The sequence below is a fragment of the Microcaecilia unicolor genome, chromosome 2 (genome assembly GCF_901765095.1).
Source record: "Microcaecilia unicolor chromosome 2, aMicUni1.1, whole genome shotgun sequence".
In the NCBI taxonomy this organism is placed as follows: Eukaryota; Metazoa; Chordata; class Amphibia; order Gymnophiona; family Siphonopidae; genus Microcaecilia; species Microcaecilia unicolor.
The window spans coordinates 390,373,715-390,393,023 of record NC_044032.1 but is presented as its reverse complement, the minus strand read 5'-3'; the positions used below and the strand labels follow the sequence as shown (position 1 = coordinate 390,393,023).

The window sequence follows — 19,309 nt, the reverse complement described above, 5'->3', positions numbered from 1 at the left end:
ACGGGCGGAGAAAGGGAAAGAGGGACAAACCTAATTGGCTTCAACATTGTGACGTCATTCCGTTCCTATTTTCTTCAACCTCTGAGACAATCTAACCTCTTCAGTTCTACCGTACCAAGGACTTTCTTACACCATATAACACCTCCCCTTTGTGACGACAGAAAGCCTCTGCCGTCAGCCAATCAGAATAGGACATTTGCGACTCCTCCTCCCTCTTCCTTTTCCCGAGAGAACTAACGTGGAGCTGAGCTCTTGCTTGGGGCCGGGGGCGTCGCGGTAAAGGTAGTAGCAGTGTCGGTAATGATGGGGGTATGCGCTGTTCCTTCCGAAGTTACGGTCATCCTGCTAGATATCGAGGGTACCACCACGGCTATTACCTTTGTGAAGGTGAGGGAGAGCGATCCTCGGACCTGGAGTTGCATGCATGCCTGAGTGGAGTGGTAAATTCCTGCAACACTGCAAGTTTCTCAACAAAGACAAACAACCTAATGTGCCAGTAAACCTGTCTGCCAGGGTAAACATGGTCGTTATGTAGTGCCACCATGGGGAGTTAGGCTGACAGCTTCTCAGGGGGCTGTTCTTACCCCTCTGCTTACAAAACCGCACGGCAATGCCGACACAGCCCATTCAAAGGGAATGGGCAGTGTCGTTTGAATGGGCTGTGTCGGCATTACTGCACCGGTAACCGCTATTGTGGCTTTGTAAACAGTGGGGTCCGTTAGGAGATCAGAACGTTAATTTAGTCCTTCTCAAACTTTTATATAGTGCGACCCCAAGATGATTATGAAAACGAATAGCACACCCCCATTCTTCTTTAGCCTTTCCAAATCACGAAAGCAACAGTAGCAGCACTTAGGAGGATCCTCTGTTTCAGTGTCTTTTGCAAGGGTTTGCAGTCTAGGAAGCCTCAACAGAAGGGAGGGACGTGGCCTATGAACTTTTAACGATTCACCGGCGCTCTACTGAGCATAGATCATAGTGGGGGCCCATAGGGCGTGGAAGCTGCCTCGTTTCTGTGACCCCCCATCTATTATTAATCTTCTAGCCCCATTTGGGATCCCTACCTGCAGATTGGCACTCACCACTCGGGTTAACTGGGAAGAGTTTTTCAGGGGGTCTTTTACTAAAGTTTAGCTCGAGTTATCTGCAGCAGGGCACATTTTATTCCTATAGGCCCTGCTGCTGATAACTCGAGCTAAGCTTTAGTAAAAGACCCCCTCAGTTTGTTGTCAGTGCCATAAAGTGTCAAACTAGGGCAAAGGTGCAGTGATCATCATATATTGTTAATCCAATAAAAAAGCATGCCTACAACTTGTTCATCCTTGTTTTATCGTATTGAAGTGCACTAACATGCCAATCAAAATTATTTTCTGTAATATTCAATTAAAAACTATAAAATAACCATATAGAAATAACAGAAGTGTGTTCAAGAAAACTCTGTTCGTCAGAATGATTATCAGAGGAAATACAAAGGAGATACTTCTGAACAAGTGCAAAAAAAGGGAGGGAGAAACAGCATAATAAACAGTAGAGTCAATTATTAATGAAGAGTACTATTAGAGTGAGACACATCTCCAATACACTAATCATTCCATGGAACTTACCCTGGCTTATGCAGGATATAATGGAGACTTCCTTAACATTCATGGGAAGCTGTAGTGAGTCCAGTTTTTAAAAAAAATGAAGATCTAGATTTAGGTCATAGTGAGAATTTTGACCTGTCTCAAACTTGCCCTCTTTAACCAAAATAATTGAAAAGAAGTGGTGTTTTCAACTTTGTACATATTTGGATACTAATAATTTAGTGGATCCTTGTTTGGCAGGATTTAGAAGGGGTTTTAGTATAGAGTCCTTGCCGAATGAGGTCTTTCATTGGAGGGATAAGAGTAAAAAGGTATTGTTGATCTCTATTAATCTAAGTGCCTCTTTTGATGTGGTAGTCACTAATATTTTCTTAGAAATGTATGTTGATTTAAGGATCATAGGTTTGGTGTTACAGTGGATTACATGTTTTATACAAGATGGAAGATATAAAGTGTGGTATAGAAGTAAATGATCTCTCCAAAAATACTAGGACTAGGGGGCATGCGATGAAGCTACAAAGTAGTAAATGTAATACGAATTGGAGAAAACTTTTCTTCACTCAATGTGTAATTAAACTCTGAAATTTGTTGCCAGAGTATATGGTAAAGGCAGTTAGCTTAGTGGGCTTTAAAAAAGGTCTGGACAGGCTTCCTAAAGGAAAAGTCCATAGACCATTATTAAAATGACCTGGGGAAAATCCACTGCTTATTTCTGGGATAAGCAGCATAAAATGTTTTGTACTTTTTTGGGGATCTTGCCAGGTACTTGTGACCTGGATTGGCCACTGTTTGAAACAGGATGCTGGGCTTGATGGACCTTTGGTCTGTCCCAGTGTGGCAATACTTATGTGAAATCATTGAAATGGGGTGTCCCACAGGGGTCTCCCTCCTTTTTGCCTTTGCTTTATAATATTTATATATCCCCTTTAGGAAAACTGGCAAGACAGTGTGGCTTTTAGTTGAATGCAGATGATATTCAGTTTTTACTAACTTTGGATAAATGCTTACTGTGGGTATGAAAACAGTGGGTGCTTGGTTTTCCACAGTGGGTTGGTTTGGAATGGTTTAGAATCTGCCTTGTTATGTTTTGAAGATGTAGATTGACAGGATCTAAGTTTACAGGTGAGGGCTGGGAGGTCAGACATACTGCTTATTTTTCCCCTAAAAGTATATGAGATTGAAGGGGGGCAGACTCAAGAAAAATGTCAGGAGGTATTTTTTCACAGAGAGAGTGGTGGATGCTTGGAATGCTCTCCCACGGGAAGTGGTGGAGAGGAAAACGGTAACGGAATTCAAACATAAAGGAATCCTGTTCCGAGGGAATGGATCCTCAGAAGCTTAGCCGAGATTGGGTGGCAGAGCCTGTGGTGGGAGGGGGGGCTGGTTAGGAGGCGGGGATTGTGCTGGGCAGACTTATACGGTCTGTGCCTTGAAAATGACAGATACAAATCAAGGTAAGGTAAACACAAAAAGTAGCACATAGTTTGGGATACAATGAACCGTAAATAAATAAAATCTTGTTGGGCAGACTGGATGGACCGTGCAGGTCTTTTTTTGCCGTCATCTACTATGTTACTATGTAAGTTTTAGGATTGGTAAACAGCAGATCTCTCGGGTAGTAGATCAGGTTTTTGCTAAGTTAGCTCTGTTGAAAACAAAAAATGCCCTTTTTTTCTAAAGCCCCTGTGTTTAGGTTTGTCTTGCAGGCTATGATTAGAAGTTCAGTGAATTATTTTAACAGCATATGTAGGCTTGCCTGATCTTAAAAGGTTACAGATGGCTCAGAATATGGTAGGGGCTGATTCTCAGAACCTAATGCCAATGTTGGACTAGCACTGACAGGGTGCACAGTATGTTCAGAGGGGCTCTAGCGTGGGCAGCAAACGCTATCCAAATATTTTATTTATTTGGATTTTGCTCACACCTTTTTCAATAGTAGCTCAGTGTGAGTTACTTTCAGGTACACTGGGTATTTCTCTGTCCCTGGAGGGCTCACAATCTAATTTTGTACCTGAGGCAGTGGAGGGTTAAGTGACTTGCCCAAGATCACAAGGAGCAGCAGTGAGATTTGAGCTCTAACCACTAGGACAGTCCTCCACTCCATATAGTTGAACCAGTGGTAAGTAGGTCGTTGCCTAAATTGCACAAAACAAAGCCGTCCTTACCACCAAAAACCGTTAGGGTGTCTGAAGAGGGATTTCTCATGGGCCCCTGGGTTTGCTGGTGCAGCTCTTGGCCCCGAGTTCTCTCCTTGTGTCCAAAATGACAGTTTTGCTATTTCTCAGCAGTAGTACCAGGTACCTCCCCCTGGGGGCAGAGCATATGCCAGATCTGCCCCCAGATAGTGCTCATAAGATCTGTGCCGACACTGAAGATTTAGGAGTGGACTGGGAAATGAAGCCTGGGACCAGTACATGCAGCAGTTTGTGCCGGGCAGATGGGATCACCTGTTTTTTTTTGACCGAGCATGTGCACATGATCTGTGCCTACTGCATAGCTCTTGTGCTCATGCTCCAGGCATATCCCTCCTCTTCAACCTCCCAGCGCTCAACGCTAACAGCGTGCATATAATTTGCATGCTATTAATGTTGAGCATTGGGAAGGGTTTTTTTTCTGCGCTGTTCCCCACAGCTCCGGAGTTCTGAGAATCGGCCTTGAGGTATTTGATAGGAAATAACAAGAGGGACAGTGTGGTTCCTTTAAAAGAGCTCCATTGGTTGTCAGTTAGGGGGCACTGTATGTTTAAATTGTTGGTTCTAACCTTTAAAGTGATTAAAAACCAAACACCCAAAGTTTTATCTGAATGTGTACAACAGCATATTTGTAATCATGTGTTAAGATCTTCACGGAAGAGTCAAATGATACATCTGCAAAGATGTGATGAAAAAGGAGACTTGGAGGAGGAAGGCTTTCAAAATGCTTATGCCAATTTGATGCAACAAACTCGCTGAAGAGTTAAAAGGGGATGTGTCCTTATTGTTATTTAGAATGGGTTTGAAACATTTTTTATTTCCTTCTGATTGTTTAAGATGTTTAATTTATGTACACCACCTTGATTGGCATTTCCAAAAGACAGGGTATATAAAGTTTTAAATAAATAAATACATTTGAAGAGAAAACAAGCTACAAGGGCTGGCCAAGGACATTTCATACCATCTTTGTCTTCAGTCTATAAACAGTCCATCTCTAACGGATACATAAATTTGTTGACGCAGACCCTCCTCAGTCTATACACAATGGTGCAAATTCAGAAGTGTGTCACTATAAGTTAAACGTGTTAGATATCTCTAATTTGTATGAAAGGTCTTGTTGCCTGCAAGTTTGAGTTTAGAGAAGCACTGCCTCACTACGTGCATCACCATCCAATATGCAGTATTAAATAATGAGGCAGAGCTTCCAAAAATGTGGTCTGGGACCCCAATGAGGTCTCGCAACCCGTAATTGGGGTCACAATCTGGGTGGGCTGTCCATAGGTGCATTATTATTCTGCACTTTCAAGGGGTCACGCAGTTTTATTTGGCCGCTATCATGGGGTCACGGCCACACAGATTGAGAACCACAGTGATAATATATTGAGTTCACCACAGGGTTGTAATTTATGGGAGGTTCCAGAATTGGGGTGTATTGGAATGCTCTTTGGTAGCAGGGGAATGGGTTTATAGCATCCAGGTTGTTTTTGTTATTAATCGTTTTTTCCCCACTCATTCTTTACTAGGATGTGTTATTTCCCTACATTAAGGAAAACGTTGAAGACTATCTGCTGGCTCACTGGGATGAAGCAGAGTGCCGGGAAGACATCTGTCAGCTGAGAAAACAGGTAGGGTCATGCAAAGTACAATGATGTGCAGATGCTCACATGGATATTTGGGGCTGGATTCTACAAAAATCTCAGTACCAAAAGCGCTTTGTCACACTAGTGAGGAGAAGTGAGCCCTTTGGCCACTGCCGAGGAGCGGCAGTGGCAGGAGAATCACCCAAAACAAGAGACAAGGCAGAACACAGACAGTCAGATACAACCAGGACTGGAGCAGCCAGACTGAAGCTGCAGCTGAAGTAGAGCAAGCTGGAACAGGCAGGGCAGGGCACAGTCGAAGCTTCCAGGAAACCAAACAGAGTCTTGGGCAGGCAGCAAGCAGTAGAAATAAACCAGGAAACACGCCGAGTCTTGGGCAGGCAGCAAGCAGGAGAAATAAACCCCGGGAAACAAGCAGGGCAGGTCCACCACAGGATAAGGAGAACAGGTAGCACTGCAACAACTCTCACCGATGAGAGGCTCATCAGATGACCTCTGTTGCCAAGGCAAAGTAGAAAGTTTCCAGGTGGTTCATAAAGGTAACCGACAAGGGAGTCACCAGGTAAGGGTGCTGCTAAGTTCCAAAAATCCCAAGACAGTCTGGAAGGCTGGAAGATCCGGACCGGCATGACTTCTGGAACATGGGAACCAGCAACCAGACAGTCCATTACAGCCACCAGGTCTGACCACCAGGTGGCGAAATGAATGAGTGCATGAAACATGGCCACAATTGTGACACGCTTTTCATAAACTGCACTTAAAGTTAGGCACAGTTATATAATAGCACTTACGCCTGGGAATTGCACCTAACTTGCTACACATACTGTAACTTAGATCAGTTAGTTCCTTATCTCTTTCTTAACTGTACAAAGAACATGCCTTGAGTTTAGCTAACCATCAAATTTTTCCCATATACTCTGTACCACGCATCTTGTTCCCATCATATTTCTGCTCTTGGTCCCTCAGCTATATGGTAAACCGTATTGTAGAAAATCTTTAGCATCATATCTATGTTAGTTGAATGTTTTAATGCATGCTTATTAGGTGGTATCATTAGTATTTTGCTAACATTGTGTTATATCTCTGGTATTTGAATTCCAAGTGCTGTTAAATGTGTATATTTTTGACACTGTTTGACGGTAGTTCTATTATTTTTTTTTGTTGTTACATTTGTACCCTGCGCTTTCCCACTCATGGCAGGCTCAATGCGGCTTACATATTGTATACAGGTACTTATTTGTACCTGGGGCAATGGAGGGTTTAAGTGACTTGCCCAGAGTCACAAGGAGCTGCCTGTGCCTGAAGTGGGAATCGAACTCAAGTTCATCAGTTCCCCAGGACCAAAGTCCACCACCCTAACCACTAGGCCACTCCTCCACAATTTACTGTTTTCAAGTTTACCTCATTTTATTCTATTTAAGTTATTCTTGGTTATTTTACTATGTTATGCTGTTAACAAAATTGTAAGTTTTATGTTAAATTGTACCTGCTGTACAACACCTTGGTGGTTAATAAATCCCAATAAATAAAATGGGTGCATCATTTTTGGTTTTATAGAATTAGGGGTGTGGGTTTCTTTTTTTTTTTTAATTCAATTTTTAAACAAATTACAGAAATCAGTTGAAAAGTAGAAAAATAAAAAGCATAATTCTGATTCAAACAATCATTAATATTTCAACCTATCACTAGTCCATAATTTAGGAGAGATCCAAGAGACCAAAACAGTTTAAGCAATGAGATGTAATAGGATTTGTTGTTTTATAATTTTATGTATCTAAGGGGACCACAAAACTATTTACTTCTTAATGAGGGATCAGCCAGTCCGATATAGTAAAACCAAAGCTCGTAATGGACAATATATAACCTGGAGGATGTAATGGGGCCAGTTCTACAAACCTGAAGAGTAGCAGATCTCCTGGACCAGACGGTATTCATCCCAGAGTACTGATAGAACTGAAAAATGAGCTTGCGGAGCTATTGTTAGAAATATGTAATTTATCCTTAAAATTGAGTGGTACTGGAAGATTGGAGGGTGGCCAATGTAACACTGATTTTTAAAAAAGGTTCCAGAGGAGATCCGGGACATTATAGACCGGTGAGTCTGACGTCGGTGCCATGCAAAATGGTAGAGACTATTATTAAGAACAACAAAATACAGAGCATATTCAAAAGCATGGATTAATGAGATAAAGTCAACATGGATTTAGTGAAGGGAAATCTTGCATCACCAATCTACTACATTTCTTTGAAGGGGTGAACAAACGTGGATAAAGGGGAGCCGGTTGATATTGTGTATCTGGATTTTCAAAAGGTGTTTGACAAAGCACCTCATGAAAGATTCCAGAGGAAATTGGAGATCATGGGATAGGAGGTGTTCTATTGTGGATTAAAAACTGGTTAAAAGAAAACAGAGAGTAGGGTTAAATGGTCAGTATTCTCAATGGAGAATATCTGACCAGAACACTCCAGAAATAGTCACATCCATCTGCGCTCCGTCTGACCCCCGAGCTCCATTGGAGCCCCGAGAGCGACAGGAGAGACGCTGGAACAGAGCGAAGTCGGTAGCGTGTACTTCAAGCACCGGGAAAACTATACTGGGCCGACGCTCGGAACCTTCACGCGGCATATCACTAGGCTGATTGAATAGAGCTTTGCGCCTGGCGCACGACCCTAACGCCTCGCTGGAGCCCCACAGATGAGCCAGACAGACAGGGGAAACATGATACCCATACTACACACCACCAAAGACTGATTGGACACAAAACACCCTATCAAACCGACAAGAACTCAAACAACAATAAAACATCAACACATGGACAACCACAACAGAAGGGAAATAAAGAACCTACTAAAATAAAGGAACGACAACTAATAAAAATCCACACATCATCAAACAGGACCCATACCATAAAATTCAAGTGGGATACATAAATGCCAGATCTGTAGTCAAAAAACAATTGGATGACAGCAGACAATCTCGACCTACTAATTATCAGCGAAACCTGGATTCATGACGTCAAGGACCCCATAATCTTAGAACTGTGCCCCCCAGGCTACAAAATTACCCACTGGGTAAGGAAAGAAAAAAGAGGAGGAGGCCTAGCAATAATCTGCAGATCTCACTTTACTGTAACAACAACTGCCGAGTCTATTACACCTAAACTTGAAATAGCTTCAGTTAGAATTAACCATACTGCACTTGAGAACTTAACCCTTGTCTTGTTTTACAGACCACCAGGTAATTGGCAAGAATGTCAACCACACTTTATGGATTTCATATCGAATACCTGTGTATCTAACTCAAACCTACTCATAAGGGGATATAAATATACACCTAGAAGACCCTAACGCAACCAACACACATGAATGCAAAGATTTCCTCCAACTATGGGACCTTAGCTGGCCTAGCATACAAGCCACCCATGCCAAAGGACACACTATTGATCTCTTCACACACAAATTATCCTCAGACCTGAACCTTATTAACAAATACAAAATGGACAGAGATACCATGGTCAGACCATTACAAACTAAACTTCACACTACAATGGCGGGGAAAAAGGTACACACCCCAAGCAAGAACCCACAACCTACATTACGAGAGGCCAAATCGACCCTGCAACATTCTGGCAACAGTTCTACATTAACGAATGGACAGCACAAACAGATTCCAAACACTACCTGCTGAACTGGGGCGACAGATGTAGGAGTACACTAGACAAAATTGCACCACTACAAAAAGGACTACAAGAAGACAAAACTCAAACCTTGGTTCAACGCAGAATTGAAATGACTAAAAACACAGGTTAGAAGACACGAGCGAGCATGGAAAAACTGAAAGATGATCAGACACTTCATGCTTGGAAACAACTGCAAAGAAAATACAAATACTCAATAAGACAAACTAAAAGAGCATACTATAAAACCAAAATAGGACCAGACTACAAAGATACACATAATTATACCAACTCGTGAATAAACTAATAGACACCACACCGGTTACCACATCTAGCACAGACACCCCATCGGCAGACCAACTTGCCAAATACTTCAATGAGAAAATTACAAAACTTCGATCCACATTACCACTGACCATGAAAAATTTATGGACTGCCTGGACCCAACTCCCGGTGAATACCCAGCAGACCGAACCTGGACTAACTTCAAGCTGCTAACCGAAGAAACCTTCATTCAAGCACTCAACAAATTCTCCAAAACCCACTCCAAACTGGATATTTGCCCCAATAGCCTAATAAGGTCCGCCCCTACACGCTTCATAAAAGACCTTACGTCACACCTGAACTATATGCTACAATACGGACTTTTCCCCAAGGAAAAAAGAAATATACTACTTACACCCATACCCAAAGACTTAAAGAAAAAATTAAATGACACAACCAACTATCGACCAGTAGCATCCATCCCCCTAATAGTAAAACTAATGGAAGTAAGTATGGTAACCAAAACTTACCAACTACTTTAACAAATTCACAATACTACATGAATCACAGTCGGGATTCCGATCCAACCATAGCACTGAAACAGTATTAACCACTCTCATAACCAAATTTAAGCAACTAATTGCAACTGGAAACAATGTGCTGCTCCTACAATTTGATATGTCCAGTGCGTTCGAAATGGTCAGCCACCAAATACTCTCGAACATCCTAGACAACTTTGGAATTGGAGGAAACGTACTGAGATGGTTTAAAGGCTTCTTAACAGCAAGAACTTATCAAGTGATTTCAAACTCAAACATCAACACCATGGAAACCTGAATGCGGAGTACCACAAGGATCACCGCTTTCACTATCCTTTTTAACTTAATGATGATACCTTTAGCCAAATCGTTATCCAACCAAGGACTCAATCCGTACATCTCTGCAGATGATGTCACGATATACATCCCGTTCAAACAAGATATAACCGAAATCACACACAGCCTCCAAATAATGAACTAATGGGCGGACACATTCCAACTAAAGCTAAACGCAGAAAAAAGACAATGTCTCATCCTGTCCTCACAATACAATACAAATAAACCCAATACCATAAACACCCCAGACTACACCCTTCCGATCTCAGACAGCCTGAAAATCTTGGGAGTCACAATTGACCGAATCTCACACTTGAGGACCATGCGAAAAATACAGTAAAGAAAATGTTCTACTCAATGTGGAAACTTAAAAGAATCAAACCTTTTCCCAAGGGAAATTTTCTGCAGTTTAGTACAATCAATGGTGCTAAGCCACCTAGATTATTGCAAGCCATTTATGCCGGATGCAAAGAACAAATCATTAAGAAGCTTCAAACTGCTCAAAACACAGCAGCCAGACTCATATTTGGGAAAACAAAATATGAAAGTGCCAAACCCCTAAGAAAAACTACATGGCTCCCATTAAAGAATGAATTGCGTTCAAAGTCTGTACCCTGGTTTACAAAATCGTTCACGGGAAGCCCCGACCTGTATGTCGGATCTCATAGACCTGCCTACCAGGAACGCAAAAAGATCAGCACGCACATTCCTCAATTACACTACCCTAACTGAAAGGGATAAAATATAAATCCACATACGCGACCAGTTTTCTCATACATTTGCACGCAGCTTTGGGAACCATGACCAAAAGCCATATAAACACAACGCAAGACCCAAATATCTTCCGAAGACTACTGAAAACTGATCTGTTCAAAAAGGCATACCACAAACATCCATCTTAAACACTAGATAATAAGACTTAACACGTTCTAGACAAAACCGAAATCCCATCACTTGATTGATTAACTTATTTGCGATTATGAACAACCATTAATACTTAATCTTTACGTCGAATATGATCTCTATAGTCGATGACCTAATGTATGTTACAATCCAATTTATTACTCAGGAACCTTCATGCAATACCATAATGTATTCTTTTCTTTACCATGTATGTATGCACATGGTATATATATATATATATATATATATATATATTGTGACCTGGATTGGCCACTGTTGGAAACAGGATGCTGGGCTTGATGGACCTTTGGTCTTTCCCAGTATGGCAATACTTATGTATTTCCTTCCCTCGATCCCATTGTACCATGTACCACATGTACCATTATTCAACCACTTTATCACCTTGTGTTTTTCTACCGGTCTAGGCGAATGCCGTCACTGTACTATGTAAGCCACATTGAACCTGCAAATAGGGAAAATGTGGGATAGAAATGTAAGCAATAAATAAATCTTATTCTGTCTCGTTCCTGAACCTGGGACATGCCTCCTGCTTGGACAGTTTTGTTACTCAAGAGTATAACATAAGTTGAGATGTTTCAAAGAATATTTAGGTGTTAGTCTGATATTTTATCAAGTACTTAAAAGGAAATTTAAATATAAAGAAAGCCTCTGTATCCAATACTCTGGGACGCAGCAATAAAAATTGCTTATATCTCTTTTGGGTACATCAGGAAACATTCTGATCATTTGCATAGCTATGGGAGGCCATAGGGGTCTGGGCCTCCCCAAATTGGCTCTGGGGCCCCTGGTTTGGGTGGTGGGGGTCCCGAACCCCGCAAGCTAAAGCACATGTGCCGCACTGGTCTTGCATTGCCTGGCGCCCTGTCCTGTTTTCAGTTTCATTAAAATGAGCATGCATAGCGACTGAAAACAGAAGAGGGTGCCAGGCAATGTGAGACCAGCACGGGAAATGCTTTAGCTGGCAGGTGTTGGGGACCCCTGCCAGCCAAGGTATCTTTGTAGTGGTGGCGGGGGGGGGGGGGGGGGGGGAAGAGTGGTAGCTGGGGGGGGGGGCGGAAGTGGCGGGGATGGCGGCGGGGAGATGGGCCAAAATGTGCCCCTCCCACTTTGGGCTCTGCCCCACATTCCCATCGAAGTCTGGCTACGTCCCTAATTCTGACATTCAGTGACAAAAAGGGGAATTTTTATATCTAAAATAGCTGCAAGAGCCAGTCTCTCTCCGGATCCAGTGCAAGTATCACCAGAAATGTGTCGACGTGACCAACTTTTCCCTGGACGACTCCAGGAAGGCAGTTAAGTCCAGACTGTCCTGGGAAATTGGTGAAAAGAAGACCTTGTCCATCTTCTCCAGCCTTTTTCTTAAAGGAGGCAAATAATATGTGCAGACAACAGGTGGTAAGGACTGGGAGGAACTTTCAAATGCTAATACATAAACCTCCTGAACATATCTTGAGCAGAACCTCCTGGTTTCTTGTGTCTGCCTTATATTCTTATGTGAGGGAGAGCTAAAGATTGCCAAGAGTGCCAATGCTGGCAGGGAGAGAGAAATGGTACCAGTCAGCTGATCCCTGGTGGAGTGGAGGAGTAATCTAATGTTTAGTGCAGTGGCCTGAGAACCAAGGAAACTAGTCCCACTGTATCCTTGTGACCCTGGGTAAGCCACTCAACCCTCCATTGCCCCAGGTACAAAATAAGTCCCTGTCTATAATATGTAAACCGCTTTGATTGTAGCCACAGAAAGGCAGTATATCAAATCCCATCCCCTTTCTCTCCCCATTATGCTTTCTTCCTAACCCTTACACAGTAATGACAGGCAGCCAAACAGTTGGCTTGTCATTAGAAAACAAAACAAAAAAAACTTTCCAAACTTGTCAGTAAAATGTTTTCTGGATTTGGCAGCCGTGAGCTCTGTAGCCCGTGTCCAGGAGTATGAGGGATGGGGACAGGAGGTGGCATAGCACAGTATAAAGGGATGACGACAGACAATCTCCTTATGATTCTGTGCATTCTCTGTCCCATGATTATGCTTGTGAGTAATACATAAACCCCCATCAAGAACCTCACCAATCTTTTTGAAAATAAATGAATAAATAAGCCCGAAAGGAAGGAGACTAATTAAACACAGTTGTTAATGAGCAAGGAAAGGAAAGGGGATGGGACTTGATATACCGCTTTTCTGTGGCTACAATTAAAATTGTTTGCACGTTATATACAGGTACTTATTATGTACCTGGGACAGTAGAGGGTTAAGCGACTTGCCCAGGGTTACATGGAGCTGCAGTGGGAACTGAACCCAGTTTCCTTGGTTCTCAGGCCACTGCACTAACCACTAGGTTACTTCTCCAGTTCAGGGCTGCACCAGCTCTTCCTGGTGCCTCAAAGAGAAAGAAGGGGTGGACCATGGTTAGTATTGCCCTTTCACTGGGGCAAGTTGTAGTGTTGGTGCTGAGGGAATGTGATCTCAGCGTCCTGGGTTCAATTCCCACTGCAGCTCCTTGAGACCTTGAGTGAGTCACTTAACCCTCCATTGCCTCAGGTACAAAAAACAAGACACTGAGCCCTCTAGGGACAAGAGAAAGCACTCTGCTACAATGTGTGATTGCTCTCTGCCTTGAACTTGCTAGTTAAGCAGATTATAAATGCCAAATTAAATAAGAAGATCTGTGGGCAAGATGAGACAATTAGTCCTTCTCCCAAGATGCATTGCCATTTGTGTCTTATTCTAAACACAGCTGATAAAGACCCTCTCCAGTCTGCCCACCCATTCCATCTACTAGGCTATACAATTCTTCATCTGCTCTCAGTGCTGGTCTCGTGCTTTCTTGAATCACATACAAGTGGAGGAGTAGCTTGGTGGTTAGTTCAGTGGACTTTGATCCTGGGGAACTGAGTTCAAGTTCCACTGCAGCTCCCTTGTGACTCTGGGCAAGTCACTTAACCCTCCATTTCCCCTGGTACAAAATAAGTACCTGAATATATGTGAACAGCTTTGAATGTAGTTGCAAAAACACTCAGAAAGGCGTAGATCAAGTCCCATTTCCCTTTCCCCTTTCCTCTCCATTACCCTTTGCTAGGGGGCCATTCACAACATCCACCTTCCTTTCTGTAAAGAAATATTTCTTTAGATTACTCCCGAGTCTGTTCCCTTCAGTTGGACGAGATTCGCCTCCTGTGCATCCGTGCCATGGAGGGCATTTTCTCTCATATCTCCCCTTTCTCACTGTTCCAGAGTATACAGATAGAGATCTTGTCCCATGTGTTTTTTTTTCATGATACAAAGGCGAGGAGGATGCAAGCTTGATGGATTTGTGCCTATTCCGCCAGAATCTGAGAAGGGGGCAGCTGTGGACTCTGTAATCCAGGCAGTGGTGAGCAATGTCCATTGGCAGATGTCGCAGGATAGAAAGACCACAGCACTGAACAACTGCAGGGTCACGTATGGAGGGAAGCATTTAGGCACTGGACATGTGAAGGGAGAGTAAGTAACCAAGCTTGATCTTTTGTTTTGGATACAGGTGTCCGGATTAGGCAGCGGGCCTATCGCTTCCTCAAGATGACTGTCCTCTAGTGGGAAAAGTTGGGGTCTGGGGAGGTGTGCGGGATGGGGCAGGAAGATGAACTGTTTAACAGTGACTGAGCCATCCAAGTGACAGCAAGACGAGGCCTGCCTATAGAGAGTAATTTATAAAATTATAAAAGTTGCCTATTTGTGGAGGCAAAAAAGCACCTGTTTACAGCCTATTTTATAAAGACAATAGGAGTCCTTTTATAAGCTGCGATAAAAAGTGACCTATCATACCCTTATGCACTAATCCTCTAAGGCCATTTTACTGCAACTGGAAAATGGCTGATTTTCTATTTTTTCCTATTAATGGCCATGCACTAATGTTAATATATACGTTAGGGTACAAGTCTGTACTGCAAGGATCACTTACCACATGAACACTTAATTGACACCTGTTTTGTAGGCCGTAAAGGTTCACATGGTAATCCTGCGCTAGCCATTTAGCAGCAGCAATGCCGGCGCGCTAACTGATTAGTGAAGGAACACCTACTCTCCACCCCCAGACATTCCCCATCCAACAAAAGATTAATATATTAATGTGCAGTTAGCATGCACCGATCTGAAATTTACTGTAAGATGCCATTAAGTTGGAGTAAGCGCGCGTTAGCATTGCCGCAGCTTAATAAAAGCGCCCCATAGGTAGCTATATGTCTTCGTAAAATACTAGTGTATATCGTGCTTAAATAGTGCTTAGATTGAGGATGCTCATATTTGCTCTTCCTTGGGAGCAGGTCTAAATGTTAGCATATAAACTATGGGCCCGATATTCAGCAGGCAGTGCTTTTGCTGTCCGCTGGTGTTAAACCCATATATTCGATGCTGGGCCATTTCCGGCGACTGACATTGAATATCCGGGTTTATAAAAAAAAAAAACTGTTAAAAAGTTAACCAGTTAAGCCGATATTCAGTGCTAACTAGTTAACTTTTTAGCGGTTAAAAGATAGCCTGCTATTTATGTGGCCTATTTAACCAGTAAACATAGCCAGTTTGCGCTGAATATCCATGCCTAACCGATTATGTTGTGTGGCTAGCTGCTAACCGCGGATAGTTTAGTGGGGATAACCAGTTATCTCTGCTGAATATCCGCGATTAGGGTAGTAAAACGCTACTTACCAGTCACGGCTATGTGTGTGCTGGTTAAATAGCTTTGACTATGGGGGGATATATGTATAAATTGCAACTCCACCTGTGCCTACACCCATATTTTTTCCGTGAACATCTTACTCCCTAAAAACCATGTACAGGTACATGCCTGATTGCACTGCATGTACAATTATGCAAGAAGTAGGTTACAAGGAAAATGACCTCCACAGTACCTTGTAAAGTCAGGTTATTATTATTGTTATATATTTGCATTCTGCTTTCTAAACAAAAAAAATACAATTAAAAAATACATTAAAGTAGGAGTTTGTTTCATTGATCTACCCAACGTGCTTTGGTGCTTTCAAAAAGTAAATATACAACCAAGACTCCTTAGTTTCTTATTCTTAAGCCTCAGTCTCTGACTCAGTACTTGGCGTAAGCCCTGTTTGTAGCAATAATAACCATATCTCATTTAGGATAAATGTCAACCAACTTTGTGCTGCTCCTTCTTTTACTGTGCTTAGCCAGCCAGCCACTGTGGTCCATGGTGCAGTATTAATATGAGTTTTAATGTTCCCTTCTCCCACTGACTGCAGTGTGTACGGGGATGTGGTGCCAGCAATTAGAGAGTGGAGGAAAGCAGGGAAGAAGGTGTATATCTACTCTTCAGGCTGTGTGGAGGCTCAGAAACTGCTATTTGGAAACTCTGTCCAGGGAAATTTATTGGATGTAAGTAACATGCTGTTTTAAACTTTTTACCTTCCTCTCTGCATGATGAAGGTAGAAAGATAATAGCTTGGTGGGAGTAGGAAATGGGACCAGCTGCAGTGCAGTGTGCGCACCAGGAAAGTTACTTTAACTCTGGTGACATGAGCTGCTGCAAGGGAAGGCCTAACGAAGCATGTCATTGGGCCTTTATGTGGTGAAAGCTGGATGTAGGAGTGGAGGGGAGAGTGGCACGATAAAGGAGATTAAAAATGGTAATTTCCTCATCCTGCTGGACCAATCCCGATGCATGGGTTTATGCCACCCTGTCAGCAGATGGAGCCAGAGAACCACTTCTTTCTGAGTGACATTATCACTAGGTGGTGTGAGCTGATGCAGCTGAACCACTCGTCCGTGTTTTCTCTGTTTCCAGCAGATGGTGTTCAATCACGGGATTGGTGCAGTCTTGCCCAACCTTGCTAGGCAGGTTATAGGCCTCTTGTAATTGGATCTGGGGGCAGCCGATATCTGCCTGTTTGGGGGTGGATGCATGTCTGCAGTTGCACAGGGTGTGATGCTGTCCAGAGCTTCTGTCCATGTGGGTCCCAGCATACAATCATGGCAGCCTGTTCTTTTGCAGCACTGTGGTGCAAGTAGGGATGGCACCACATTACATGGAGAAGCTGCAGGGAGAGCACCCAGGCCATTCTGCTGGGTTGGGGCCCGTTTCTATTCCAGCTGTGGCTGAATTAAATTTGGTGGAACGATGGCGATTTTGTTCCTGGACAGCATTTTTCAGATGCATGCATCTGAGGCGAGTATTCACTGGCAGGGGTGGGGTTATGGTTTACTGGGGTGGGGGGGGGGGGGGGGGGGTTCCTCTGCTGAGCCTTGGAGCACAGGGTTTCAGCCCTTCTGATTTTCTTAGGCGGGTGCTCTCAGAGCTTCAAGCGCACAGTCGGTAGAGAGCCATTTCAGGGGTTGGATCCCGGGGGGCTCCCAGGGACAAAATGGACCATAGCCCCTAGAAGTGGTGGGAGCTGCTGGCTCATCCAGGTTCCTCTGGCCTCCTTCATGAGGATATTTAGGAACTGGATTGATTTTCCCAAGAGGAGTACCCCTCTGGGGGCTTCTGTCTGGAATCTGGAGAGGTCTCTTCTGACAAGGACTCAATTCCCATTGGTATGCTTGTTTTGTCAAAAAGAGAAGTATTGACATTCCTTGCAATTCTCTCGGTGGTGGCAGAATCTGCCTCGGAGGTGGCCTGAAGGGCCCTCTGAAAGCCTTTCCCTTCCACGAGGCTCTATTGATCTTGGTGCTGGTAAAGAGTCATGGGTTTGATATACTGCCTACTGTGGTTCAGCCAAAGTGGTTTACATTTATTGTATGCAGGCACTTTCTCTGTCCCTAGTGGGTTCACAATCTAAGTTTTTGTACCTGGAGCTGTGGAGGTTTAAGTGACTTACCCAGGATCACAAGGAGCCACAGTGGGAACTACTACTACTACTTGACATTTCTAGACCTGAACCCAGTTCCCAGGTTCTCAGCCCCCTGTGCTAACCAGTACCCTGACCCTAATTCTCAGGGGGACAAGATTGATGAACATGTTTTATCTCCTTCCTCAGGATAACCTGAAAGGTTTTTCAAGATCTCTAAGGCTAACGCTATGGTGACGGCAGTCTATAAAGGTGGTACAACCTTTATAGAAACCTGCAACTATAATATTGAGTTACTGCTTAAGCAGGTGTTCACCTTCTTGGTATTGGGGGCACAGGCAGCAGTTTGTGGTGGTAACATGGCCTAAGGGGTTCTACGTTGGGTCCAGTGGCTTCTCCTGTCCCTGGATGTAGCCCTTATGAAGTCAGGAACAATTTTTGTGTTACATCAGTTTGCAACATCTGTTACACCCCATAGGTCTAGACTAGTCTGACAGAACAGATTAGAGAATTGTCCTCTTATCCCTTCTTTAGAAGAGCTTTAAAAACGTATTTCTTTTCAAAATCATTACCTTAATTGCTTAATGATATAAGTTGTGGAAGGATTACTAGTGCATTTGTAGCTCTCTTTATTGTTTTATTGTTGTTCCACTTAGAATTTTGAATGAGATAAGCGGAACATAAGACTATAGTATAGTAACAATCCAGGACCCATTTCAGAAGACTGAATTTATTGGTAGATTCTTGGGTCTGCCACCTGTCTATATATAGTCAGTCTTGTCAAGGAGAAGGGAGTAGGACAAGTAGGCTTTTCCACTTGAATTAGAACTCCTTGCTGGACATCTCGCATATCACAATTCTTGGGATTTTTAACTGCGCATTTCTTTTTGTAATTACATTGTGTAACAAGGAAACGCCAGGTTATCGCATCATAAGATTCCTGACGTAGGCGCATCAGCGCCGAAACACAGTAGCTACGTCGAATCGTTTGATTGTTCCTCAATAAAGATTTGGAAACTCATACGTCTCCCTTGTGTTTGGATAGAGCCTGCTTGTTCTACTCCCTTCCCCTTGACCTGACTACTTTTTGTACGAAATCAGTGCACCTTCATTGTACATGATTGCTGCCATCTTTATAGTCAATCTTGCAAAGGATGGGGCCTCTTCTGGATTTAGTTTGGTTCTCTTGTTTTTTTCCTCGTAATGGTTTTGTTGTGTTTGTTGAGTGGTTTTGGCATTAGCATACTGGAATGTTCTGGCTGTACCACATGTTAACCTGTTATACTAATGATGTCGTCAGAAACGTCAAGCCTCTGCCTCCATTGTAAAGGGATGTAACTCATAGGTCTGGACTGGTCTAGCAAGGAAAGGAAATTAAAAGGTAAGAACAAATTTCACCTTTTC

The 19,309-nt window shown here is 43.1% G+C and overlaps 1 protein-coding gene across 1 annotated transcript in view; it reads left to right on the top strand.

The window, feature by feature from the left end:
• The first annotated feature begins 220 nt into the window (after positions 1-220).
• The window catches only part of ENOPH1 (enolase-phosphatase 1), a 36,820-nt gene continuing 17,731 nt past the window's right edge, over positions 221-19,309 (top strand). The window contains 7 exon segments of the mRNA XM_030192138.1: positions 221-387; positions 5,299-5,400; positions 8,607-8,614; positions 14,397-14,533; positions 14,536-14,573; positions 14,575-14,594; positions 16,361-16,493. Coding sequence (XP_030047998.1) covers positions 301-387; positions 5,299-5,400; positions 8,607-8,614; positions 14,397-14,533; positions 14,536-14,573; positions 14,575-14,594; positions 16,361-16,493 — 525 coding nt within the window. The 5' untranslated portion in view covers positions 221-300.